This window comes from Callorhinchus milii, unplaced genomic scaffold (assembly GCF_018977255.1).
Source record: "Callorhinchus milii isolate IMCB2004 unplaced genomic scaffold, IMCB_Cmil_1.0 Scaffold18, whole genome shotgun sequence".
Taxonomy (NCBI): Eukaryota; Metazoa; Chordata; class Chondrichthyes; order Chimaeriformes; family Callorhinchidae; genus Callorhinchus; species Callorhinchus milii.
The window spans coordinates 2,638,227-2,666,099 of NW_024704759.1; the positions used below are offsets into that span (position 1 = coordinate 2,638,227).

Sequence of the window (27,873 nt, forward strand, 5' to 3'; positions counted from 1 at the left end):
TATATGGTCAATTCACTTTACAGTATATTCTGTGAAGCGCTTTGAGACGTCTCGAAGACATGATAAGGGGCTGTATGAAATGTAAGAATTATTATATCTGGTGGAACTTGATGCAATCTGGTGCAAGAATAATTCCGAGGTAAGAAGAGCCAGGGGATTTCTTCTCTGTAAGAATCCAACATATGCAGACACTGGATACTAATTCATATTGATAAAGAGCGTCCCTTTCCCGAAATCCAGGCTATGTTCCCTCCATTTTCAGTACATTTCACCCTTTTCCATCGCTTTTTAACTAGACGGGTGGAAAAAGTTACATTTACTGTTGGATCATAACTGTGCAAAGGTTGGGTCCTCCTCAGTTTAGGGATAGTAATAATAATAATAATCCTGGCATTTGATACAGCGCCTTATCACGTCTTCGAGACGTCTCAAAGCGCTTCACAGGATACTGTGTAAAGAGAATTGACTATTTTATGGGTGAAAGGCATACTTTGAAGTGGGGGGAGGGTGATGTGGATGGCGTGGGGGCTACTTCAATGATGTATGTGTGGGTGTGGGAGGGGTGGATGGTGCTTCAGTGCTAACTGCTAGCACTTTCTGGATTATTTATGTATTTATTTCTTTATTTCTCTCTCTCTCTCTCTAGGGCTACGTCAAGCGTAGCAACCATGGAGTCAGTTAGTTGTGGGGGAAAAAATAGAAGAGGTACTTCCATCCATCCTTTCCCCCAGCCCCCTCCCCCATAAAATAAATAAAGAGTACAAGAGTATAAGCATTTGCTCTGTTGTGTAGTCATGAATGATGCATTTGGAACTCCCTGTGTGTATGTGTGTGTGTGTGGGACTTGGTTTTCTCAATGTCTTCCAGATGATCAGATATATAAGCAGAGAGAAAGGGGGATGGAGGAGATGGGGGAGAGAAAGAGAGAGAAAGAGTATGGGGGAGAGAGAGAGAGAGATGATAAGAGAGAATAGAGAGAGGAGACAGTACAGTGATCAGAATCTGCAGATCCATTGACTGAGCCACGAGAGAAAAGGGAAGGGATGGTTGAGAGAGAGAGAGAGAGAGAGAGAAAGGAGATGGGGGGAGAGAGAGAGAAAGAGAAAGGAGATGGAGAGGGAGTGAGAAAAAGGAGATGGGAGGAGAGAGAGAGAGAGAGAAAGGAGATGGGGGGAGAAAGAGAAAGGAGATGGAGAGGGAGAGAAAGGAGATGGAGAGAGAGAAAGGAGATGGGAGGAGAGAGAGAGAGAGAGAGAGAAAGGAGATGGGGGGAGAGAGAGAAAGGAGATGGAGAGAGAGAAAGGAGATGGAGAGGGAGAGAGAGAAAGCAGATGGAGGGAGAGATGGAGAGAGAGAGAAAGGGAATCCAGCAATCGGATTCTGCAGATCCAGTGACTGAGTCAAGAGAGAAAGGGAGGGATGGAGGGAGGGAAGGAGGGAGGGTCGAGAGACAGAAAGAGAAATAGAGAGAGAGAGAGAAAGGGGAGGGGAGTAGAAAGGAAGGGAAGCTCCCGGAAGCTTTGAAGGGGCTTTAAAAAGGGACAGCTCTCCCGGAAGTGGAGAGCAGTCGGTGGGTGGTTTGGTGTTGGGTTAGTGTTGGCTTCTCCCCTTCCCACCCCCTCCCTCTCCCCATCACTCCCCCTCCTCCCCACACACACACACTCTCACTCACTCACCCACCCACCCACTCACTCTCCTCCTCCTCCTTCTTCTTCTTCTTCTTCTTCCTCCTCCATCATCTCCTCCTCCTCCTCCTCCTCCTCCTCGCCCAACAATGGCTGCGAAGTCTGATGGCCCGGGAGGAGGGTGGGTGGGAGGTCGGGGCTGTTCGCGGGAGGAGGAGGAGGAGGAGAAGGAGAAGAAGGAGAGGTTGGGGTTGGGGTTGAGCCACAGCCACAGCCACAGCCCAGACCCCAACCCCTCAGCCCCAGCCCCAGCCCCTCCCCAGCACAGCCAGACCCCGAGCCAGAGCCAGAGCCAGAGCCCCCCCGTGCAGTGTGTGCTCCACCAGAGGCAGCGCTACTCTCTGGCCGACTGCTGTTGGGTGCTGACCGCCCTGATGGTCTTCTTCTCGGACGGGGCCACCGACGTGTGGTTGGCGGTGGACTACTACAGTCGGGGCGACTACTGGTGGTTCGGGCTGACTCTGGTGTTCGTGGTGGCGCCCTCGGCCGTGGTGCAGGTGCTGAGTTTCAGGTGGTTCGTGTACGATTACACGGCGGGTCCCGAGGCGGCGGCGGCGGCGGCGGCGTTAGCCCAGGACGGGGGGACCGCCCTCCCGCAGGGCTTCAGGACCAGGGACAGCGGCGGCGGCGGCGGCGGCCACAGACCAGGAGCCGCCAGACGGCAACATCAGCCCTCCTCCGGCACCGGCTCCACCGGCTCCACCGGCACCGGCTCCGGCTCCGGCTCCGCGTGTTGCCGGGTCTGCCTCTGGTCCACACAGTGCCTCATCCACATTCTGCAACTCGGACAGGTCTGGAGGTAAAACTTACCCCCCACTCCCCCCCCCACACACTCCCCCCCCCCACACACTCCTCCTCCTCCCTCGCCCACACACCCACACCCCAAACCCAGCCAACCCCCCCCCCACACACCCCCCACACCCCAACCCAGCCAACCCCCCCCCACACACTCCCCACACCCCCACACCCCAACCCAGCCAACCCCCCCCCACACACTCCCCACTCCCCCCCCACACACCCCAAACCAGCCAACCCCCCCCCACACACTCCCCACTCCCCCCCCCACACACCCCAAACCCAGCCAACCCCCCCCACACACTCCCCACTCCCCCCCCACACACCCCAAACCCAGCCAACCCCCCCCCACACACTCCCCACACACCCCAAACCAGCCAACCCCCCCCCCACACACTCCCCACACCCCAAACCCAGCCAACCCCCCACACACTCCCCACACTCCCCACACCCCAAACCAGCCACCCCCCCCCCCCACACACTCCCCACACCCCAAACCAGCCAACCCCCCCCCCCACACACTCCCCACACCCCAAACCAGCCACCCCCCCCACACACTCCCCACACCCCCCACACCCCAAACCAGCCACCCCCCCCCACACACTCCCCACACTCCCCACACCCCAAACCAGCCACCCCCCCCCACACACTCCCCACACCCCAAACCAGCCAACCCCCCACCCCACACACTCCCCACACCCCAAACCAGCCACCCCCCCCACACACTCCCCACACCCCCCACACCCCAAACCAGCCACCCCCCCCACACACTCCCCACACTCCCCAAACCAGCCAACCCCCCCCCCACACACTCCCCACACCCCAAACCCAGCCAACCCCCCCCACACACTCCCCACACTCCCCACACCCCAAACCAGCCACCCCCCCCCACACACTCCCCACACCCCAAACCAGCCAACCCCCCCCCCACACACTCCCCACACCCCAAACCAGCCACCCCCCCCACACACTCCCCACACCCCCCACACCCCAAACCAGCCACCCCCCCCCCACACACTCCCCACACTCCCCACACCCCAAACCAGCCACCCCCCCCACACACTCCCCACACCCCAAACCAGCCAACCCCCCACCCCACACACTCCCCACACCCCCCACACCCCAAACCAGCCAACCCCCCCTCACACCCCCCACACCCCAAACCAGCCAACCCCCCCCACACTCCCCCCCCTCCTCCTCCCTCGCCCACACCCCCCAGACCCCAAACCCAGCCAACCCCCCCCCATACCTCCCACCCACCCCCCCAACCCAGCCACCCCCCCAACCTCCCACCCACCCCCCCATACCTCCCACCCACCCCCCCCAATCCAGCCACCCCCCCCATACCTCCCACCCACCCCCCAACCCAGCCAACCCCCCCATACCTCCCACCCACCCCCCAACCCAGCCAACCCCCCCATACCTCCCACCCACCCACCAACTCCCCCCACAACAACCAACCCCCCCCATACCTCCCACCCACCCCCCAACCCAGCCAACACCTCCCCCACATACCTCACACCCACCCCCCAACTCCCCCCCCAACCAAACTACCCCCCAATCCACCAGCCAAACCCCCCCAACCACCCACCACCCAACCAACCACCCACCACCCAACTAATGAGATGCTGAATAATAATAATAATAATTATTATTGTAACAGTGCTCCTGTTTGATGCAGCGCCTTGTTGCGTCACCGAGCCGTCTCAAAGCGCTTTGCCAGGATGTAGTGTAAAGTGAATTTTACTGTGTATTTTTTGCGGTCAAAACGGGTCAGCGAATTGTGCAAGGCAGATTATTATTATTATATAACATAATAAGAATCATTGCATTTGATAAAGCCCATTCAGTCCGTGCTGGTGTTTATACCCCACCCAAACCCCCACCCCTACTACTCTGCTTACCCAATATCCCTCTCCCTCTACTCTTCTTCCTTATATATCCATCGAGAGTGTAACCAAAAGAGTGTCAACATCTTTATCGCAGGTTATACAGGCATGTATTTACCTTTTCGAAGGTAATAGTTTTCTAATACAATACAATTTTACATTTGTTATAATGATAATAATCCTTGCATTCGACACAGCGTCTTATCACATATTTGAGACGTCTCAAAGCGCTTCACAGGATATACAGTATTAATAATACTGTGTATTAAATCCCTTATCTCCCAACCCAAACCCTTTTGTCAATTGCAAATCAATTGCAAACAGGCTTTTTTTTCCACACACTTGACTGTCTGACTGTCTTCCTTCCAACCCCTTTGTCAATTGCAAACAAGATTTTTTTTCTTTGCACATTGTCCGTCTGTCCCTCCTCCACTTTCCCCTGTCATCAATGTCAATAGCTGGTAAAATTTCAGGATTGCATCCCTCTCGTTCCTCAATCCATCCCAGTGAAATCAATTGAGCGCACACTTTATGCACACACACACACACTCACAATTAGAGGAGGTTTATAGATGTACCTCACAAACAAATACTGTTAATTTCTCAATGGACGAGCGTAAGCCATCCCTTCCTCCTTTCCCCCCCCCCCCACCACCCTCCCTCTCTTTCTCGCTCGCGCTCTCCTCCTCCCAATCTGTTCTGAGGAGAGCATCGCTACTGTGCATTGTTCTGTGTGAAACAGAGGAGGATCGCACACGTTTAGAAGAACAGGAAAATGTTCCCAAACGCAGTCAGTCCCAGTCAACTGTAACCAGGAAATTTGTGCATGCAGTGTGCAGGCTAACGAGCGAGGCAGGGTCAGTATTTGGCCTGTGTGCCTTAAGTGCTATCAGAAACTAAGATTGATTTAAATGCTGGCAACAGAACAGTGAACTGTAAAAGGAAGATATTTGCTCTGATCAGAAACTGTTTCAACTACAGTCCTATGTTAGTCACCTAAGTTCCTTCTACCTGCTGCATATTCTAGTTGATGCATACATACTCAACAACGTGATAAAGTGGTGCATAAAATGATTATTAGAATTATACCAAATTGTTTAAAAGCATAATAATAATCCTTGCATTTTATATAGCACCTCATCAGGTCGGTGAGATGTCTCAAAGCGCTTCACAGAATATACTGGAAAGTGGGACGAAACGCCCACAAAATAATATCTGGAAATTTCATATCATAACATCATTGTGTGACCATTTGCCATTTCTTTGTTCCCTTGGGATTTCGATGGCATCAAAGACTACTTTTAATCCCAAACTGCCGAGGAAATGCAACAAAAGGCCAAGTAGAGACTGCCAGAAATCTGGATGAAAGTTTGTACTGGGGTGAACAGGTTGATGTAGGGGGAGGTTTTTTTTGTGGAGCTTTGTATTACAGGGGTGAAATTTGCCACATTCTGTACCTGATTTAGTGTAATGATTATCACGCTGAATCTGTTATGAAATGTTCCAGTAGCTCAGTGGTTAGAGCACTTGCCTCTCAAACGAGAGACCTGGGTTTGATTCCTGGCAGGGCGAAACCTTGAGCAAGTTTGCTTACTCCACACCCCTAATAATAATCTCTCAAGAAAAAAAAACAATAATAAATTGGTCACTTCAATCCACGACGGTTTGTGGGACGCTGCTGTGCGCAATTGGCTGCCATGTTTTGCCCACAAATATACAATTAATTCACTTTACAGTCTATTCTATGAAGCGCTTTGAGGCGTCTAGAAGATGTGATGAGGCGCTATATCAAATGCAAGGATTATTATTATTATAAGAGGGGAACATTGGGACAAAGAGAGAGGAGAGGCTTTCGGTCGTCTGTGAATGGTATGAAGATTTAAACCCCAAAAATTGATTTCCTTTTGTCAAGCACGAGAGGGGGTGAGGAGTAAAAAGGAAATAATAATAATAACAATAATAATCCTTGCAATTGATATAGCGCCTTATTACATCTTCGAGATGTCTCAAAGAGCTTCACAGAATATATTGTAAAGTGAATTAACTGTGTTTTGTGCATCTGAAATTGTAATGAGATGTAGATTGTGCCAATGGTAATGGACACATCTTGTTTTTCAATGGTTGGGAAGGGTGCGTTGGGGAACAGAGGGGGAACTCCTCTTTCAAGAATTGAGACGATAACAGCACAAGAGTAAAAGTCTGAGCTGAATTCTGGCACAATATAAATGTTGTTCAGCTATTAATTGCGCTCACAATAGGACACATGCACCTACACGTGGGCTAATTGGCCACCTCATGGATGGATGACTTTCCAAAGACAAAAGTTTCCTGGAAAGCATGTATTTCCACTCCATTTTGATGGTACTGTTCTTACTAATCCTACCCTCTTAACATAACGGTCAAAGCTCCTATCCTAAAAAAAACTAATGATAATAATAAAAGTTTTAGTTGCCTTTTGCAAAAACTGGAAAGACATACAAAGAGCAGGCAGAGCGAGCACTATCTGAGGCTTTATTGTAGCAATAATTTGGTTAATATAATCTGATTTAAAATAGATTTTGCCATAAGAACATTTTCAATAATACATCTTATTATTATTCCTAAGTTGTTCTGACTGCACTCGGCATAATATCGTAGAGAAGCTTGCGAGGAAACTACATTTTAAAAAATATATAATTTATAGGAATGGTATGGGAAATGAATAATTACCTGATTTAATAGCTACATGACTTGGAGTAACCTGGGAATATGTTCCGGGCATGCATGTGTTTGAAAAAATGAAAAATAGTTCTCTGCATTATAATTGGGATTCTTTCGTGGCAGCTCAATTTTCTGTAATATACAGAACAATTTTCCACGTACACTTTTTGTTGAAGAAACTACATTTCTATGTTTAGGGTGTGTTTTGCACCTAATGAAACAGTTGGTGAAGTCTGGAGTGAAATTGAGCAATATGGGACCCCCAAAGGTTCTGAGTTTGAATGGTCTTCCCTCGAAACTGTGGAGCTCTCTCTCCCAATCCCTCTGCCTTGCCCCTTTCCCTCCCTTCTCATTTTCAGATCATACCTTAAAACCTTCCTCTTCGATCATGCCTACGGTCACCTCCCCCGGCTCAGCGTTGGGCTACGCTATTGTTAAGCACTCCAAGACGCTACTCTACGTGAAGCGAGTTATATAAATGCCAATTGCTTTTGTTGTTGTCTTCAGCGAGGTAGTTGGCATGGCAATGGGCATGCTCCAGATAGTCTTAGTTCCACAGGGCCAGGAAGGGGAGAGGGGAAACTGCTCCTTCCTGGGTTTTTTTCCTGAAGAAAAGTTTGCATGTATGGATGTAGAGTGGGTCAAGGATTGGGCTTGACTGTCATGCTCTCTCTCTTTCTCTCTCTCTCTCTTTGTCTCTCTCTCTCAGCCAGTGCTAACTAGCTGGAGCTCCATCCCACAGTCCCTTCCACATGTCCCCTCCCGTGCCTCCTTCAAGGCTTGTCTCAAGACAAGACCCTCCTCTTGGACCATGCCTTTGGTCACCCTCCTACCCCCACCTTCCTTGCCCTCCACCCCTCCTAATCTCAACCTCGTGTTCGGGGTCCCAAGGCGCTGAACAATCAGAGATTAGGACCCGGGGGATGGGGGGGGTGGTTGGGATTAGGGAGGGTGGAGGGCAGAGAGGGTAGCCGGGTGGCCGAAGGCACAGTCGAAGAGGAGGGACTTGAGACATGCCTTGAAGGAGGCAAGGAAGGGAGCGAGGTGAAGGGGCTGTTGGGTGGAGTTCCAAAAGGTGGGTGCAGAGAGGCTAAGGCTCAACAGCCGATGGCGGGGCAAGCTGGGCAGGGGGACATGGAGCAGGCCGGAGCCTGCTGAGCGGAGGGAGCGGACAGGTTGAGTATGGCACCTGGGAATGGAACCTGCCTTTTTATTGCCTTCCGTTAGGTTTTTTTTCTTTTCCAATCGAAAGAACAGTACTGCGTTCTTGCAGTCGTGTAACTTGGAGGCTCATGGACCAAGCCAACTGTGAAGGGTAACTTGTGAAAGGTTGTTGAACTGCAGGTGCCCAGGGTCCTATAGTGAGCTCCACTGGTCTCAGCTCGTGTATGAAAGTTGGCCACTTGTACAAGCTACTCAGGGGGCTTTGACACTTGTGCAACCATTCCCGAATGTGAGGCCATGTCACTGGAGGGGAAGTGGGCAGGAGGAAGCTGGGAGAGAAACGCTACCTTGAGACAAAGGAGAAAAGGTTGATTTTTTTTAATAAACAGAAACACCGAGTCATGTTAAATTGGAGTGGTGCGGTGGGAGCGAGAGGGGGAGTGGGGTGGAGGGATTTAGCAATTGATGGAGAGGGGGCAAAGGTGCAGACATCTGGTGTGAATCGTGTCTGTAAGAGTCCCTTTCCCTCCGCTGTTCTCTGTTCGCTTATATTGAGGGTTTTAAAGCCCTTGTGTGCAACAAAGACTGCTCTTGCTAATGATGAGGATCGGGTCCCGTGGGTATTCAGTGCTCCTCATCTGGTGTTCACTTGTGGTGTTATAAAAAATCAGCTTCTTCTGGACTATATTGTGGGTTCTTGCGATCAGCTGTGTCCTCTTCTGTCTGATGTTACCTAGAGATCTTCCTTTGCATATTTTGTCGAGGATTAAGCTGATAGAGGAGAAGGAGGAAGGACAGAGCTCAAAGGTTAGATGGGAAACGTGTAGCCACCCTGCCCTAATGAGAGGATGTACAGGATAAAGGAAAATTACCCTAAACCTCATGGGAAAAGTGAGACACATCTATCGAGTCGGACTCCCTCTCGCCATCCCCCACCCTGGCTACATGATTACGTCAGTCTGAATTGCACACATCCACTTGACAATATATCCTAAGTGTGTGACCAAGTCAGCTCCACTGTTATCAAAGCGATTTATAACTGGTTTCCAGGTTACAATAACTCTGTGCAAGATCACAGGGCGATAATCTTCCCAGCACCGACTACCGAGTCTATTTGATCAATCCCTCTCCCTCGTCCTCCCCAGATGGTGTAATCGCCTGGGGCAGCTGGCTCCCTTGGATGGATGGATTGCCAGAGCACTCACCCTTAATCTGTGATTCAACTTCTGCAACCTCCCCCTCCCCCTCTATCCCACTCTCTCAGCTGCTGGGTGCTGAAGCCAGCACTGCTATACGTGACTGCTTCCTCCAGGTTAGCTTTCATGGCCTGTGCTGTTGTAGGTTTTTCCCCGAGCGATACCCTTGCTCAAGAACCACTAATGTCGCCCATTCAACAGTATGCACGCTCATTTCTGGATGTGTAACTATACAGCTCTGCAATACGAAGGCACTATATCGAATACAAGCATTGTCAGTGTTTCAACGACATGACATGGTGCTGTATTAAATGCAAGAATTATATCTCAAAGCACTTCATACTTCTACAAAGTGCAGTGACTATGTTTGTTAATAAATGCAGCAGGGTCCCCCATAACCATAAAGTGAATGCTGATATTTTTTATTTGGGTTGTGGGTGGGGAGGAGATTGTTGGCCAGGACAACGGAAGAAACTCCCTTCTCTTTTCGAGTAGTGCAATGGGATCTTTAACATCTGGGGCCTTGGCTTAACATCTCATTTGAAGGATGGCACCTCCATCAATGCAACCTCCCCCCCGCCCTCCCAGTACTGCACTGGCATGTCAGCCTAGACTGTGCCATACACATTAAAACAACTCGGAGCTTTCCAACGATTATCATCAAGTGTAGTGACTTTTTCTTGTTGCAGGCAAATGCCATTTTGCCCAAAGCAAGGTCCAATTACTACTGAATAGCCTGTACATTATATTACTGAAGCTTTTGCTTGTTGGGGAAACAAGGGGAGATGTACAGTTACTACAGTAACACTTGTCCCTTTTCAGACTTTTTCTTTAGTTTCTCCAAGCCCACAATACTGTACATTAAGCGCTCTGTATAAGTGCAGGTTGTTGTAAATTAGACTCTATTCGACCCTTAACACGGCTGCTGATTCCAGTAATATTGCATTAACATTTGACTAATTCAGTAACCTTGTACTAATTGCAGATTTCAGCTCTTGATTTTGTGCATCTATGTCCGTCGTGGTCAATTGTCCAAATTTCTGTAAAAAGATGATCTTTTAATGATGTGATTCTCGGCACCAGTTTCACCAACAGATTGTGCTGAAATTAAAAAACCCGTCGCAAGAGTTCCAGACAACGTGTGGACTAATTATCACTAAAGCGGGTCAGAGGTGATTGTGTTGATGCATGCTGCAGAACCTTGTCATTTTAATGGTACCCATATGACAATCCTTGATTGCCTTACTTCGGCTCTTTACGAAAGGTAAATTACAGTGGGGTGATTTTTTTTGTTCTGATTGTACAGTGCAGGATTTTAGAGCGATTACAAATGTTTCCTTTTACACCCCGAACTACGCTTGAAATCGAAACTGGTTCAAATGCCACAGGCGATTCCCAGGGCATTGATCGGTATTGACCACAATTCAGATTAGAATAGCAATACCCAAGCTATTAGCCCAGCAAAGGAAGGCTGGTTCAGAGATGAGGCGCAATGTTGTTCACTGTTGTGTGAAGCTCAGATCATACCAGATGTAAATGCTAGTAGGGGCATTACTGCTGCTTAGACGAACTAATGCCCTTGATTTGTTCTGATTAATTAGGCATCGTTTCATCTTAACATGCGTCCTTAAAGCAGCAACAGGGCCCAGCTCGCACTTTCACTGCCTTTAGCAGTCAAGAATGACCCATCAAAGCAGATTATTTATTATTTAAAAAAAAGTCAAAGCGCTGGCTGGTATTTAATTCAAGATGAGGGCGGCAGATGGCAGACAGCATGTGAGAAAGATGAGTAGCGTAATTAGTCTACACGTGTGTAAAAGAAGGTGTGTCCGGCGAACATTGCAGATGGTGTTTGCAGTGAGGATTAAAATGTCCTTGGGTTATATTGTATAGCTGATCTTCTCCTCTCACCCTGGAAGACCTCAATCTCATTCCTAATTGCATTTTTTAAAAAAAAACAAAAAAATCTAGAAGTGAATCTTGGAGAAATGCCAGTTCTGAGTGGCAGCTTGTGTTGGACTGGTGGAATTGCAGAGTCCTAAAATATTTTATATTCAAAAGAGCTAGGTGGCTCCGAACTATGGAGGAGTAGGCCATTCGGCCCCTCTAGCCTGCCCCGCCATTCAATAAGATCATGGCTGATCTCATCTAACTCCACCTACCCACCTTATCCGCATTTCCCTTAATCCCTTTATCCACAAGAAATCTATCAATCTCAGTCTTGAATATGTTCAAGGACTGAGCATCTCCAGCCCTTTGGGGTAGAGAATTCCATAAATGCACTGCCCTCTGAGTGAAGAAGTTTTTCCTCAACTCAGTGTGAAAGGGCTTACCCCTAATTTTAAGACTGTGACCCCTGGTTATAGTTTCTCCAACCAGGGGAAAAAGTCTCCCACTATCTATTCTGTCGTGCCCCTTAATAATCTTATAGGTTTCTATAAGATCACCTCTCATTCCTAAATTCCTAAAGAGCTAAATAGCTCAACCTATCCTCATAACTCATTCCCCTCATCCCTGGTACTAATCTAGTGAATCTACATTGTACCCCCTCCAAGGCAAGTACATCCTTTCTTTAAGGAGACCAAAACTGCACACAATACATATCACCTTAATTCAGTTGGTTCAAGACCTACCTCTTTGACAGTGCTTTCGCTCTTCTTTCCCTCTCCCCCCTAAGGAAATCCTCCCAGTCACCATACTCCGGATGAGATGTTAAATCGAGGTCCCGCCTGCCCTTTCAGGTGGATGTTGAAGACCCCATGGTACTATTTGAAAAGAGAAGGGGGTTTCGCTCTTTCTCCACTGGTGTCCTGGCCAACAATCCACCCCCACCCAAATAAAATTGGTCACTCACTCCATGGCTGTTTGTGGGACATTGCTGTGTGCAACTGGCTGCCGAGTTTCGCCCACAAAATACAGTCAATCCACTTTACAGTGTATCCTGTGAAGCGTGTGGAGATGTCTCAGCGACTTGATAAGGCGCTATATCAAATGCAAGGATTATTATTATAATAAATGGGTATTATAATGTTGTTGTATTCTGAAATTATTGCCTTTGAAGAGTCCATAAATGTCTGAAGAACCTGTGATCAAGATCTCAAGATACCCTTTGGTATACCCTTGATGGATAAATGAGGAAGAAGAGAGTAGAGGGGTATAGGTAAGCAGAATAAGAGGGGCGTGGGGGCTTGTGTGGAGTATAAACAGTGCACAGACTTTGCTGGTTGGGCTGAATGGCCTGTTCCACATTGTATCACTCCTGTGCATACCAGCTTTCCTTGCAATGAGCAAGTCCCTCAGACACTCCCGTTTAAGGTTTCTGAAAAGCTTATTTACAGAGTAATGTTACTAAAGGATTTTGTTTCTGCTGATGCGGTTTCTCCGCACAATATAAAACCAGGATCACAAAAGGAAGAGGCATTTGTGGCGCGGAATCCTTCGACCGCCTCTTGTATTGCTTTTATTTTGCGGCTTTTCCAGGCCATGCGATCCCTCTGGATTCCACAGCTACCAGGAATGCTGAAGGATTGTCTTTCAAATCCCCCCGGTGTTAGTTCTGAGAGAGCTGAATTGGCTGTCTGTTTCATTCATAATTTTATGAGCTGAAAGTAGGAGGCAGCGTGTCTGTATCAGCAATGTTGTACTCTAAAGCAGGCCACTGGCAATGTCTAGTCCAAGCCTTAATACATCATAAGCATTCTGTACATACACACATGTATGAATTGGGTGTGTGTTAAGAATCATGACTCCACACGTTGTCAAGTTTGTGAACGGTCTCATGATTAATGATCCATCCTTTGTTCATAAATAAGCTTTGATTCCATTCCCTGATGATCATTGAAACAGACTAATTGGAATTTCGGGGCCAACAAGAGCCTCAAACTTGTTTCAAATCACAACAGATTGTGTTTATACAGCGCTTTCACATTGGGAGGATGTCCCTGGGCGCTGAACAGTCGAGGGTTTGTACCTGAGTTGAGGTTTGGATTCGAGACGAGTGTGGGCCAAGGTGGGGGGGCCATAATTGTTTTAACCTGACTGAGTGCAGTACCCTTTTCTGCCAATGATCCGTATCAAAAGGAAATGAAACCCTGATTGGCAAGGGTTCTGCTCATTGCAGAACACCAACTCGTATTTATATAGCGCCCTTCACGCAAGGCAGTGTCTCGGATCACTTAGTTATTTTTACCCACCAAACTTTAAAAAGGTAACTAAAAGCCTCCACATCACTAAGGTCTATTTTTAGGTAATACTGCATGACGAATTAGCAACCATAACTAGCTTAATAAACCACGGTTCCTTCAACAGCTGTTGGATGTTTCACTTGCCACTCCCTTTTTTGTGGGGGTATATAATATATATAGAACGCCATTTAGTTTCTCATCTAAAGCATCTACGTTCACTTGGTTGGAACCTAATCTGCATTCACCCTGCCAAATTAGTCACTTCAAAGGCAGTGTTTTTTTTAACTGGGTTGGACTCGATTTAAGTTTTTTATTTTCTCCCTTTCGCCTTCTTAAGAAAAAAAATTAGCATGAAGTGCCAACGTCAAATGAAGATGAATTGATTGCTGTCTAAGTAGCGTTTGAGGGGTTCCTGCTTTGGGTGATGATGGCCTTTAATTTCAATGCAGAACATCATCGCTCCACTCCCTTGCCATAACTCATACTGCTTTCTATGTTAATGCCTTTGATCTGAGTGATTTGTGACGGTCGAGATCAGATTCTTGGAGAATAGATGGTGATCGTGCAACTGGGAAGAAGCACATGTTTGGATAATTTCTGCAGTCGCTAAATAGCTGTAATTGAATCTGCACAATAGCTTTCTAAAATCAATTAAGAAAAGCATTTTATAAATGAACAAAATGATAGGTTATAGGGCTATAATCTTTATTTGCAGTTGACAAGACATTTCGGAATTTATTCTCTGTGACCCAAGTAATCGGGTTATGCGATGATCGCATGTACAGTGTTCCCAAGAGGTTTTTTTATGGTGCCCACATTATGCACATATTGTCCATCCAACCTAAAATGGCCCAAATGGGCCATTCTTGTTCTGTGCTGCAAATCTTTATGTTTCTATGGGAGCAAAAAACCCTTCGCAATATATTTTTACGACATCTGACAAATTGGTAGACATTAAGGTAATAATAATCCAACATGTCTTCAACAACCTCTCAGACAATTGGGCCAAAGTGGCCTTTATAGAAAGGTGGCCTCTAAGTAAGGGTTTGTTGGTATGTGTAGAATTGTGTTCCCAAGATGGTTGTTAAAAGGGGGTGATTGCTAAATGGAGTCGGTTACTTCAACAGGTTTGACAGTTTAATAAATAAACCATTTATTTGATACAGTGCTTTTCACGTCAGGAGGATGTCTCAAAGCGCTTCACAGGATATACCGCAAAGTGTGGTGACTGTGTTTTGTGGGCGAACCAAGTTGCACACAGCAACGTCTCACAAACAGCCATAAAAACATTTTAGAATGGTTTTGACGTGATGAAGGCAATATATAAACACAAGTTCTTTGTTGTTGCTTTTGCATAAAAGGTGTATTTGAATTCAATGATCTACAAGATGAATAAGGGGGCTGATTGCCTGATCATTGAAAACAAGCTCATGTTGTCACTGAAAATGTTTATTCAGGAAAAATAATAATTCTTGCATTTGATATAGTGCCTTGTCACATCGTTGAGACGTCTCAAAGCGCTTCACAGAATATATTTTAAAGTGGGTTGACTGCTGTGCGCAATTGCCCACAAAATACACAGTGCCCCCAAAATAGTCGTGGATTGATGACCATTTTTTTATTATGTTGAAATTATTGATGTGCTGAAGTTCAGAGATCAGATTAAACATCAAAACACGCTGAGACACTGCCCCGTTTAAAGGGCGCTATATAAATGCAAGTTGTTATTTTGACCTGGGAGCTGTGAGACTGTTAAACTCTCAGTCAAGAGCTTTGTTGTATTTTAGACCTTTGTTGGTTGTACTTATTTTTAAAAAAATCTTCTGACCCTAATCCATTGATCTATTGCAGCCCTGAACAATACAGTTATTAATTTCAGTGTGCTACAGAGACTATTTGTACGTTCACTCAAAGATTATCGGGGAATCTTATGAAAAAGCATTGCTTATTAGATTTATCTCCTTTAAAATGCAATCTCCAGATCAATACATCAGGCTGTTGTCTTTTTATGTGTCCAGCCTTATCATGGTACATAAGCTGTTCTAATTAATTTGTGACCTGTTAATATTACTGAGGAAATTGTTCAGATTGAGCAATTTTAAAGGAAGAAAGTGGTAGAATTATCAGGATAAATAAGGTTATTAATGGGATTGGAAATTGAAATACATGGAAGGAGGGGGGAGAAACTACAACAATAACTTGTATTTATATTGTCACATAGGATAGCGTCTCGGAATTGTAATGGTAAAGTAGCACCCCACTTCCCAGCCAAATCCTATAAAGCACTTGGGATGTGTTCATGATGTGATAAGGCGCTGCGTTAAATACAAGGATTATTATTTATTACTTTATTATTTATACTTTTATTATGAAGTAGAGAAATTTGAACACAAATTTGAGAACTTTACCCAATGTTGGGCCGGCAGTGTTTTCCTTGGCAGTACACACGCTTCCCTCTCTCTCTCCCCCACCCCCACTAACCTCTGGATAAGTTTGCATGCAATTTGTCTGAAGCAGTACTAGTGTCTGAGTGTAGAGTCCTGCAAATCCCTCCTCCCCCCCCCCCCACTATTCACTGGCCATCCATCACTGGGACAAGGTTGTCTGACCTGTGGGGAGAGGGTAATTGAACGGTCACAGGTAAATTACTAATATTTTAATCAACGCATTAGGAGTAATTGGTGTCAGCACTACACAGTACCTCTGTCATCCTCGACGTTGCCCTTTTCAATGACAGTGGGCGGCTTTGTTTGGATAAAGTGCAGACAGTTCATAACGGACTGGGTTGCCGGTCCTGTGTGTATGGACTTCCCTCCCCCCCAGCCCCCCAGGAAAGCGAGCAGTCTCCCGGAGCTATTGTGCTTGACCTTTGGGAAGGCAGATGGTGTCCACCCGCCTGCTCCAGCGATGGATACAGCATCTGGATTGATCTGCACACATAGGCGGCTGGCTGGCTGTTAGCACAGTGGACGGAGAGGGTCCTGACGAGACTGCCTTGGGGTAGGCAGGGGCGATTACTGATGTTTTCAACAGCCGCTGGTAAAACCCAGAGCCGTGGGATGTCCTCCTGACGTGAAGAGCGCTGTACAGATATGTTTTGAAGCTCTCTGTTGCACTGTCCTGCGTGAAGCGCGCTGTATAAATCCAAGTTGTCACTGCTGTTGTTGATTTGTGGTTGTTGTCGGTGTGCAAGCTTTTTGAAATGACACCATTTGAAATTCTCCCACTACTGTATTATATGGTGATCTATGTAAACCTCAGCACAATCTGTGAGCGACAATGGCAAGGGTCAGAGAGGGCCAGACAGTTACTGGGGGAGGGGGAGGAGTGGGGGAAGGTTGGGAAGAGCAAGGTCTCTTGGGTCCCATTTTTTCCTGTAGCAATGAGACAGAGCCGGAGAGAGCGAGAGAGTCCAATTTCAGCTGTCTCTTCAGTGGCTGCTGTTTGGTTGAGGGGGAGGTGGGGTCAGTCTGCTCTGCTCTCAGGGAAACGGCTACAGAACAGATCTTAATTGTCCTTTTATTGAAGTATGAATTGCACATGTGGCAATGCAAAGACTCAATTTTCTGCGTGCGTAATTTGTCGGGTATAATGACAGACTAACGCCCTCCGCTGACAGGAGACAAAGTGAGAAGATTGTCAAGCGCTCGCTTTTTCTGGTATTTTGACCACCCCGGTCTCCAACAGTGGAGAGAAAATCATTATTATTATGATAATAATAATCCTTGCATTTGATACAGCGCCTTATCACGTCGTCGAGACGTCTGAAAGCGCTTCACAGGATACACTGTATATGACTGTATATTTTGTGGGCAAAAGGGAGTGAAAGAGCAATTTTTTATTTTATTGATGGGGCGATTGTTGGCCAGGACCCCGGAGAGAGAAGCTCCATTTTCTTTTCGAATTAGAATGCGAGCAGCAATTATCATTATTATTGATTTGGAAAGAAAAAGTGCTTAATAACTGGATTCCAAAGTGATGTAAGTGTAGGTGCAGAGATTTAAGCTTCAAGTTCAACCCATTGTGGAAATCGCCAGGCGGAATCTCTTGTGTTTCTGTCTCTCTCTCTCTCCGCACACACATACTGTGGGATGATACAATTTGTGGTTTGTTCCAAATTGACTTTTTGCTGGTGAATTCTAAGACCTTCCTTATCTTTCCCCTCCCCCCCCACCCCTCAAGCCCCGTAACAACCTGTATATTACACTTGCCTCATCCCATCAGTCCTCCTGTAATAGACCTGTGTGTCAGCTTAACTAGTTTTTTTATATATATGCCATGGTGTAATGTTGATCTAAGGTTAGCCCGGCTATTGTGCAAATACAGCACAGGGTAATCTGACGATGAGGCTGATTGTATAATGAAAGGGAACATGTTCCTTAGTAGGAGTTTTCTTTTGTCAGCAACTGGGCTGTTGTTAGCTGTTTATATTGAGCGTCTAATAAAGTGTGGAATGTGAGCGAGCTGATGGCTTGCAGACAGATCCTTCTGATGGAATCATCAGGCTTTATGATCTTCAATAAGCCAAGCCCATGAGATTTCAATGTTCCAGTTCTCCTATAGGGTTGGGTGGGATATAAGGGGTTGCATGCGTGGGTGGGGGGGGTTGCGTGCCTGGGTGGGGGGGTTGCGTGCCTGGGTGGGGGGGTTGCGTGCCTGGGTGGGGGGGTTGCGTGCCTGGGTGGGGGGGGTTGCGTGCCTGGGTGGGGGGGTTGCATGCCTGGGTGAGGGGGTTGCGTGCGTGGGTGGGGGGGTTGCGTGGGCGGGGGGGCACGTGCTTGGGCGGGGGGGGGGGGAGCGCGTGTATGCTGTGTGTTGCAAACTATCAGAAGGATGGAGCTTGTTTTCAGTGTACTCTATTCCACCATCAGCCCATAGTCATTGATCAATAAACTTTCACCTCCACAATACAGTCTGTGCGAAGCATTTAGAGACTCTTCTCTGTGAAGGGCACTACAGTATATTGTACAAGCTGCGGATCACGTGACTAGCTCTTTAAGAGGTTTTGTGTAAGAAGTTAATAACGATGTCTATTTCTTCATCGCCTTCTCTCAGTGGGAAGATTTTGCGCAGGCTAGTTCCATCGATGAGCAGAGCGAGTCACTTGAGAGATGTTTAATTAAAATCCTCTACGTTCTTAAGGATACGAGAACTGCGGTCTTGCTCTGCTTGTTGCATTGGGGTTGGCAATGCCGCTGAATCTAATGTCTTGTTTAAATGTCAAACGAGAATTGAATGCTGTGGCCTTCACAAGTCTGGTCTGAAGGGACGTTGAGAGGGGGAGAGGGGGAGTTAACATTTGGAGAGTATTGTGGTTAGCTATGGTGGTTTGCTGATGGCTTACCCTCAAAGCTGAAAGGTGTTTGGTTCTTGATGCTTGTCCTGTGTGTAGCGATGCCTCGTCTGTGGGGTATGATATTGCATTGTTCAGACCTGACGTGCCATTAATATCATGGCTGGAGAGAATTAAAGGGGAGGTCAAAAACGAAATCATTAATAATGAATCTTTACATTTGATTCAGAGCCTTTCGCTTCAGGAAGACTTCTCAATGCACTTCATGGGATATGCTGTAAAGAACAGTGACTATTTTAAGTGCTGTACTGTGTGAATAATAAATAATATAATACTTGCCTTTGATATAGAGCCTAATCGTATCTTCGAGACGTCTCAAACACTTCGCAAAATGTACTGTAAATTGAATTGACTGTATTTTGTGGGCGAAACATGGCAGCCAATTGCGCACAGCAGCGTCCCACAAACAAGTCTCTCTCTTTTTTTTTGAAGGGATTATTACCCCTGGAAAAGCGATCCACCAATCGACTAACAACCGGATTCCTACCGTGGAGTCCTGTAGCTCAGTAGTTAGAGGACTCGCTTTGCAAGCGAGAGACCTGAGTTCAATTCCAGGCAGAGGGCGAAACCTTGGGCAAGTTTCCTTACTCCACACGCCTAATAATAATCCCTCCAAAACCAAAAACAATAATAAATTGGTCATTTTCAACCTACGACTGTTTGTGGGACATTGCTGTGCGCAATTGGCTGCCACATTCGCCCACAAATATACAGTCAATTCACTTTACAGTGTGTTCTGTGAAGCGCTTTGGGACGTCCTCCCGACGTAAAAAGCGCTATATCAAATGCAAGGATTATTATTATTAGGTAAACAGAGGCCCGTGTGTGGAGTAAGGAAACCTGCCCTATGTCTGGGAATCGAACCCAGGTCTCCCGCTTGTGTGGCGAGTGCTCTAACCACTGAGCTACAGGACTCCATGACCAATTTTATCTGGAGGATTGTTGGCCTGGACACTGGGAGAGATAAACTCCCTTCACTTTTCGAACAATATTGCGGGATCTTTAACATCCACTTGAACAGGCAGACAGAGATGTTTGTTTAGGGTCTTACAAAGGACGGCGACTGAAAAATTCAGTGCTCTTACATAGAGAAAGCACAGCCATTTCTTTGTGATGTATTTGTCCTGAGACTTATTGCTTTTTCAATGATTTGCCTTAGCTCAGTTTAAGAGTTGCATTATTCAGATGCTGAAAAGATGCAGAAGTATTGTATTTCTACCTTATGTAGTCATTTGCTTGGGCGGAAAAAAAACTGCTTCGAAAACTGTTCCCGATAATAAAAACTGAAAATCAATTTGATGTTAATAGAGTTAAACATTTCACCGTAATGAGCAACATTTTCTGTCTCGCTTGTTTATTATTGATTATTACCCAGAACAATCCATTTTCAGTTCAGCAATACATATCTCTTGGAGGGTTTGATGGAGGTAGGTAAGTGGATGGGTGGGCGAGTGGGTGGGGTGGAAAGTGCCAAGGTTTCACTTAAGAGAGAACCTCAGCTCCTTTGAGGTCATCTGTACATTCAAGTGATCAAGGGTGTGTGGTATGAAAGAGAATTTTTCATTAGGTTGTACATTTTTTGAAGGATTTGCTCCAGTCTACAGTCACGTCTGTCTCTTAATTGTTGGAGGTACCATGGGCTCCCCGAAGTCTTGGCTCTTGCGCATAATACTTTCTATTCCATTCCAACAATCTGTCTCTGGGATTTCCGTGTGTAGATGATGCATGGAATTCTCAGCTTGGTATGGATACTCTTAAGCATGGTGATGGGTTTCCGCGTGTGTCAGACACCCGGCTGACTAAAACAAAGAGATATAACTTTATGCTTTTATACGTGGCTGCCTTGATTGCGGTGTAACTGTGATAGCGTTAGCTCATCTCTGCGACGCTCATTGAAGCTACAATGACAAATCTGTATGAGCGATGAGCTTAGTTTGCCAAACAGATCTGTCCGTGTACCATTTCCTTTTGATAATAAAGGATCTGTAAATGCATGGTGACAGCTGGCCTGTTCTAATGTACTAATAAGTGACGGGGAAACATCACATTTCACAGCGTTTACTCTGAATTGGATCGCAACAGAGATGAGATGTGTGGGTTTCTCCTGTCCAAATATATTAAACATTATTGAAAAAAGATTAATGGAAATCTGCGACGTGTTTAATTTCACACTGTGATGTACTGTACTGGATCATTACAGCATTGACGAGCCAATTTTGTGCTGCTGGTCAATATCGCTTACTATTGTGTAGATTTCTTTTCACTTTCCGGGCCTTTGCTAAATGGCGACTGATTCATAAAGCCACTGAAATAAGAGCCTTTCTATTTGGTGGCATTACATACACTATTTTGGTCGTTCTTCTCACTTTACGTTGCTAGAGAGAGGGAGAGATCATTGTTTTGGTTGTAGTCTGATCCAATGCAGACCAGTCAGCTGCTGGAATGGTTGGTGCCGTCAGTTAATTCAGAACTCCGCCGCCCAGATACTAATCTGCACAAAACTCCATGTAGCCCCATCACCCCAGTCCTTGCCAGGTTAGACTGGCTCCCAATTACCGAACGGATCAACTTCAAGATCCTCGCACTCGTTTTCAAATCCCTTCATGCCCTCGCACCTCCTCACTTATCCGAATTGCTTACCCACCACTCCACCACCTGTTGTCTCCGCTCGGCCAGTTCTGGGGTTCAGTTCATCGCTCGCCCCCTCCACTCCACCATTGGTGGCCGTGCTTTCAGCCACTACGCCCTGAAACTCTGGAACTCCCTCCCTCAATCCCTCCGCCTTGCCCCCTCCCTCCCTCCCCACCTTCAAATCCCACCTAAAGACCTTCCTTTTTCACCGTGCTTTCTGTCACCATGTTTACTCCCCCTGGCTTGGGGTCAGCCACTGTCAAGCGCTCCGGGACGCTACCCCACGTGAAGGGCGCTATATAAACGCAAGTTGGTGTTGCCTTGTTCAGGGTTTACACCACTATTTGGTGTTGGAATACTGGCAGGTGCTCCTCACACTGTTGTCTCCCCATCCTGAACTCCTGCTCCATGCTGTCTTCATAAGCCAAATTGCACCCGGTGTTAGAATGCAAGCCTGTGGAGTCCCGTAGCCCAGTGGATAACATACTCCACAACTGTTTGTGGGACATTGCTGCGTGTGTTTGGCCGCCATGTTTTCGCCACAAAATCTGAGATGTCTGGACGTCTCAAAGCGCTTCACAGAATATACTGTAAAACAAATTGATTGTATATTTTGCGGGCAAAACGCAGCAGCCATTTGCGCAGAGCAGATGAAAACTGTTTAACAGTGGTGGCGAGCCTTGCTCCATTGACCCAGTCTTGTGCTGGTATAAGCTTGTGTTGGCAGACGCTCATTTGCCTGGAACATCTTAGCAGTTGACGTTGCCAACTTGCCAGGAGCTTCATTCTGCAGCTTGTTAAGCTTCAACCCCCAAGGCTAGAAATGCAGCAATCATCTTTTGAAGGCAGTGCCACCCACTGCTAATATTTCATTTTGTTTGCCGCATTGCAAAGCTTTCTTCATCCTTGTGACTTTCACATGCTCTAAATTTCCACTGAAAATGTAGCTTTATTGCACCACTTAGTTCCTACGGTATTGAGTTGGGAAGCAAAGATTTGCAAAGACGGTTAAATTTGGACGCAACCAATGGCCTTGTCACTCGTTGCAAAGCCTTGATATGGTCAGCTCAAAGGACCCATTGTCTTGCTGTAATGAGCATCAACTAGACTTGATTGTCAGTCATTTGCCCCTTCATTATTGTTGTACAGAAGCTAAGAATCCACTGCATCTGCACATACTTGTAGCAATCATTATTGTAACCGGGAGCCAATTGGAAGTTCAACCAGTGTAGGCTTGTGCCACAATGATGTCACATCATCAGAGGGGCATACTATAGGACCTATTTATATAGGTCGTTCAGCCCCTCAAGCCTGTTCTGCCATTCTATTGGATTATGGCTGATCTGTATCTCAACTCCAATTACTTGCCTTTACTCCATGTCCCTTGCTACCCTTATCTAACAAAAATCTATCCACCTTGGTTGTAAATTCGAATGGATCCAGCCTTTCGGGGGAGAGAATTTCAGATTTCCACTATCCTTTGCATGATAATATGCAAGCCTCATTATGTGCAGGTCAGTCACTATGTTTCAGCCCAGGGCTCGTTGTCTTTTGCTTGCCTTTAAGATATAAACATGTGCCGGTGTTTAATAATTCAAGATTCCCAATTTAAAATTAAGGAGTGGGGGGAGGTAGAGAGAATAGATGTCTGTGATGTATAGCAGTCTTCATTTTACAATCTTGATTTATGTTGGTTTTGCCTGGAGAATGTCTTGAGCTGTAAAGTTTTTGTTGGCATCATCTTGATTACGCTGGAGCTGATAACGCAGGATTTCACAGCACGTTGCTCCCATTTTAGGAGAGACCAAAGGTGAAGTGAAAGTATGTCAACCCAAGATCAGTACAAGGGCCAACAAAACATTATAAAGGTCAATGGTGTGAATTGTGCTGCTTTATGGCTGATAGACTGAGATTTACACATGAGTTCGCTTATTCTAAACGATAACCACGCTGGCTCCACACATGGCTCTGACTGCACTGAAAAGTTCTCGGAACCATTCATCTCACTGCTCAATAGGAGGCACAAAAAGTGATGAGTCTCTTCAGAGCAATTCACTTTAACATGACTCTAGGCAGTTGGAAATTGGATTGCCTTGAGGTTGGATTGAGGGGACTTCCCTGCTTCAGGTGTTTATGTTGTATTGTGACTCGGGCTTGTCAGACTTTGCAGTGATTGTCTGTCTGTCTGACAAACCAAACTGTCGTGTAGATTAAGCTCAAGTTAGAGGAGAGAGGGAGGAGGTGGGTCTTGTGTTGCAGAGTGAGCAGAGAACTCTAGTTTACACAGAATGTGTTGACGATATATTTTTGAGGCTTATGAAAGAGCTCTGGACCGAGTCAAATCCTGGATTTACCTTCAAATGTATGCCTTGACAGAGGAGGATTTAATCGCTTTATAACAACAATAATCCTTGTAGTTGATACAGAGCTTTGTCATGTTGTCAAGCCATCTCAAAGTGCTTCACAGGATCTACTGTAAAGTGATGTGACTGTGTATTTTGCAGGCACAATCTGAGCATCCTGGAGGTGTGGGGGGAGAGGAAGCACACTGAACACTCTTATTTTGAAAGAACTGAGTTCTGAAATAGGTTGGGATAATAATCCTTGCATTTGATATGGTAGCTTATCATGTCGTCGCGACGTCTCAAAGCAAAAGAAAAAAGCGTCTAAAAGGCAATTTTGTGCAGGATGATTTTATGTGTTTGTGTGTAACCAGCAGCAAATGGCTTTGTTTTAAATTGGCTGTGAATATACATAGTGTTTGAGTGCTTTTAGCATCCAATCTTCTGGTCTGTGCCTTAATAACTCATGAAATGGTGGATGGAGACTGTTTGCACTTCCAGCAGCAAAAAAAAAGGACTTATTGTGTCTGTTTAGGTTAGGAAATAGGGATGTAAGAGATTTTGGTGGGGTGGTCAGTCGGATGTCTGACACATCCAGAAACCCATGCTTAAGGGTATATATTTCCATTAATTCCCAACTACACATGGAAAACATCGGAGGAGGTTTAGGGGAACATTTGGTTACAGAATCAGATTTTTTTTGGGGTGGGAGTGAGAGCAATGTGGGTATGTTCAGTTGTGTCACTTCTTTTGACTCCTTATAATAATAATACTTGCATTTGATATAGCGCCTTATCACGTCTTCAAGACATTTCAAAGTGCTTCAGAGTATACTGTAAAGTGAATTGACTGTATATTGTGTGGGCGGCATGTATACCTTTTCACATATAACTGAAACACACGGCCCCATGAAAGCTCCAACAGGGATCTAAAGTGACTGCACTCCAGACAATGTCACAGACTTGAACTAATAAAAAAAACTTTGTATTATAGCTCTATCTCTCTCTCTTGTGAAAGCGATCACTTTAAGTATGAATGAGGTTTTCTAATCCCTAATCTCTCTCCTGCTGGAAGTAATATCAAATTGCTCTAGCTGTATAAAAGGAGTATTAATTGGGATGGAAAAGGTGATTGGGTGGGGGGGGGGGCGAAAGAGTGGATTTCCATGGGAGGGGAATTAAGCCCTCAAATTCCATCACCTATTGCAGTTGACCAGCAATTCAGAGGAGGATAGGGAAATCTGCCTGCAAGTGGATAGTTGCAGTCAAACATCGGAGTCCTGTAGCTCAGTGGTTAGAGCACTCGCTTTGCAAGTGAGAGACCTGAGTTCAATTCCAGGCAGGGCGAAACCTTGGGCAAGTTTCCTTACTCCACACAGAGCCTAATAATAATCCCTCCAAAACAAAAACAATAATAAATTGGTCATTTTCAATCTACGACTGTTTGTGGGACATTGCTGTGCGCAATTGGCTGCCGCGTTCGCCCACAAAGATACAGTCAATTCACTTTACAGTCTATTCTGTGAAGCGCTTTGGGACGTCCTCCCGACGTGAAAAGCGCTATATCAAATGCAAGGATTATTATTATTATTATTATCTGTCAAGACTGGGATTTGAACTGACCCCTCTTCCCATTTAAAAGAAATACTGCACATCAGCCAAACACCAGTCTGCCTGCTAACTTCAAAACAGCCAGGGTAAACCCACTGCACAAATTAACTTGGCTTCACGTGTAATCAATCTCCCCTCTAAAGCAAAGGATTTTTTTTCCCCCCCAATGAATAAAATGTTCCTGTCCATTTGTAACGCACAGAGTGATAGAAGAATAAATTGGGTTTGCAATGTACATGGATTTTCTGCAGCTCGCTTATCATTGCTGTGTAGTATGTGTAGCTGTGTAATATCCATGCTCCTTGGCGTGTTTCATGGCAAAGCTCATAGTTTTATTTGTGGTGCCCCAATGCTGGGCTTCAACAGTAAAATAATCTTTCCAAAAAAAATATTAATTTGGTCACTCAATCCGCGACTGTTTGTGGGACACTGCTGTGTGCAATTGGCTGCCGGGTTTTGCCCACAGAATATACAGTCAATTCACTTTCCACTATATCCTGTTAAGCTCTTTGAGACGTCTCAACGATGTGATAACGCTATATTGTTAATAAACGGAAACAATTATTCTGTGCCTGTAGTTAAACAAATTCCCAATAAATGCAAAACATAAAGCAGTTTTGAGTGCCCGACCGTCGGCTGATAAATGCTGTGACCGAAAGGGTTGTGTTATTGGGAGCGCTATGTAAGAATATCTCAGGCTATAAGGCGTCGCTTCCATCTATTTCATTTCCTCAAGGAACCTGGGCATGTAACGCCAGTGGAAAAAACCATCGCAGTGTCTCCTGGCTGATTTAAACTAAATGCTTTCACGTTAACGCGTCTCCACTATTCAACTTTCACCCCTGCAGTGACCTGAGTATCCCACAGAGCATTTCATCATCTTGATCGATACCTGGAACTTAAAGTCCTGCTCCCAAGACGAAAAGACATTTATCCAGCAGAAGTTAACTGATGCAGTTAACTGTCAATTCTCCTTGCTTGGGTTTGTTCCAGAAATCCGCTGCTGCTAATAACCGGCCTATTCATATTAGCTAATCTGAGTCTGCTAAATTCAGGCTAGTTTAACCTAGAAAATGAATTATGATAAGCAACCTCTCATGGCTATAAACAGGAACACAGTTTACTCTATTAGGATTCTGCGGAGGTCTCGATAGCCCAGTTCCTGAGCCAGGTGGGTCCATGGTATTCCAGGGCACTGCTGACGACAGCCTAGCCTGGCTCATCGGCAGAACTTCGAAGGGCAGACCAGTTACTGGGGGCAGGGACTCTTTCCAATCCACTCCCATTAACCCTGCAAGCCAAAGGTTATTCTGGGTAGGGTGGTCCTAGCTGGACAAGTGGCAGGAAAGCTTACCAGACAATGATGTCAACGGCAAGCTATGTATGGTTTTAGCTGGTTAGACTCCATTAGTTACCCCAACACATACTCTGGGCTCCCCCAAGCCTTGGTTCTTGCCAATCTGCGCCTAATACTTTCCAGAATTAGGTAAGCAGGATGATTCCCTCCAGAGAGAGAGTGCGCATTCCATTCCAACAAACATCTCTGGGATTTTCATGTTTTAGGTGGGATGCGTGGAATTCTCAGTTTGGTTTGGATACTCTTAACCATGGTGATCGGTTTGTGCGTGTGTCAGACAGCTGGCTGACCCTCCAAAAATAGAATTCTGCCGTAATATAATATCTGTGTGTTTGTGCGTGTGGTGTGTGTATGTTACAGTACAGTGTTCGCTCCAGTCAGAGATCGCTCTGGGCTCTTTAAAAAAAAAACATCTCTTGAGTTGAAAAGCATTGAAAAGCAAGGATTTTACAGGAAACGGAGTTTTGAAGTCCACTGAGGGATAGGAAAGACCCGAGTCTGCGCAACATATCAAGACTACAAATACAAGGGGCAGAATTTGATCCTGGATATTTATTTGCTCTGGAAGCAGAGGCAGCCTGGCTCAGTGTTTGTGAGGAACAATTAACTTATTAATTGAAGCTAAAGCAACCGCAAAATGTTGCTGTCGTGATCATTGCCTGCATATTTTCTCCCCTTGCTGTTGCGTTCTTTCTTGATGTCCATGGCAGGTCACGCGAGAGGCTAAACTGGACATTCGATCATCACAACAATTAAAAATACAGCTTATCTCACATAAGTTGCTTCGGTTGGGACGATGTATTTTATATCACTTGTGCAAAGTATGAGTTATGTGCAACTTATTAAAAAAAATAGAAAATTCAGTCGGATTGGGCAGATGTATGACATAAGTGATTATATGAATTATACAGATCAGACTTGTGCGAGTTTCAGTGCAATCCTTATATTGGATATTTTGCCTACGGCT

The 27,873-nt window shown here is 45.8% G+C and overlaps 1 protein-coding gene across 1 annotated transcript in view; it reads left to right on the forward strand.

Moving 5' to 3' along the window:
• The first annotated feature begins 1,774 nt into the window (after positions 1-1,774).
• Positions 1,775-27,873, forward strand: part of LOC103173118 (XK-related protein 7) — a 62,636-nt gene continuing 36,537 nt past the window's right edge. Inside the window, exons 1-2 of the mRNA XM_042341867.1 lie at positions 1,775-1,806; positions 2,014-2,484. Of these exons, the coding sequence (XP_042197801.1) occupies positions 1,775-1,806; positions 2,014-2,484 (503 nt within the window). The remainder of the gene's footprint in view (positions 1,807-2,013; positions 2,485-27,873) is intronic.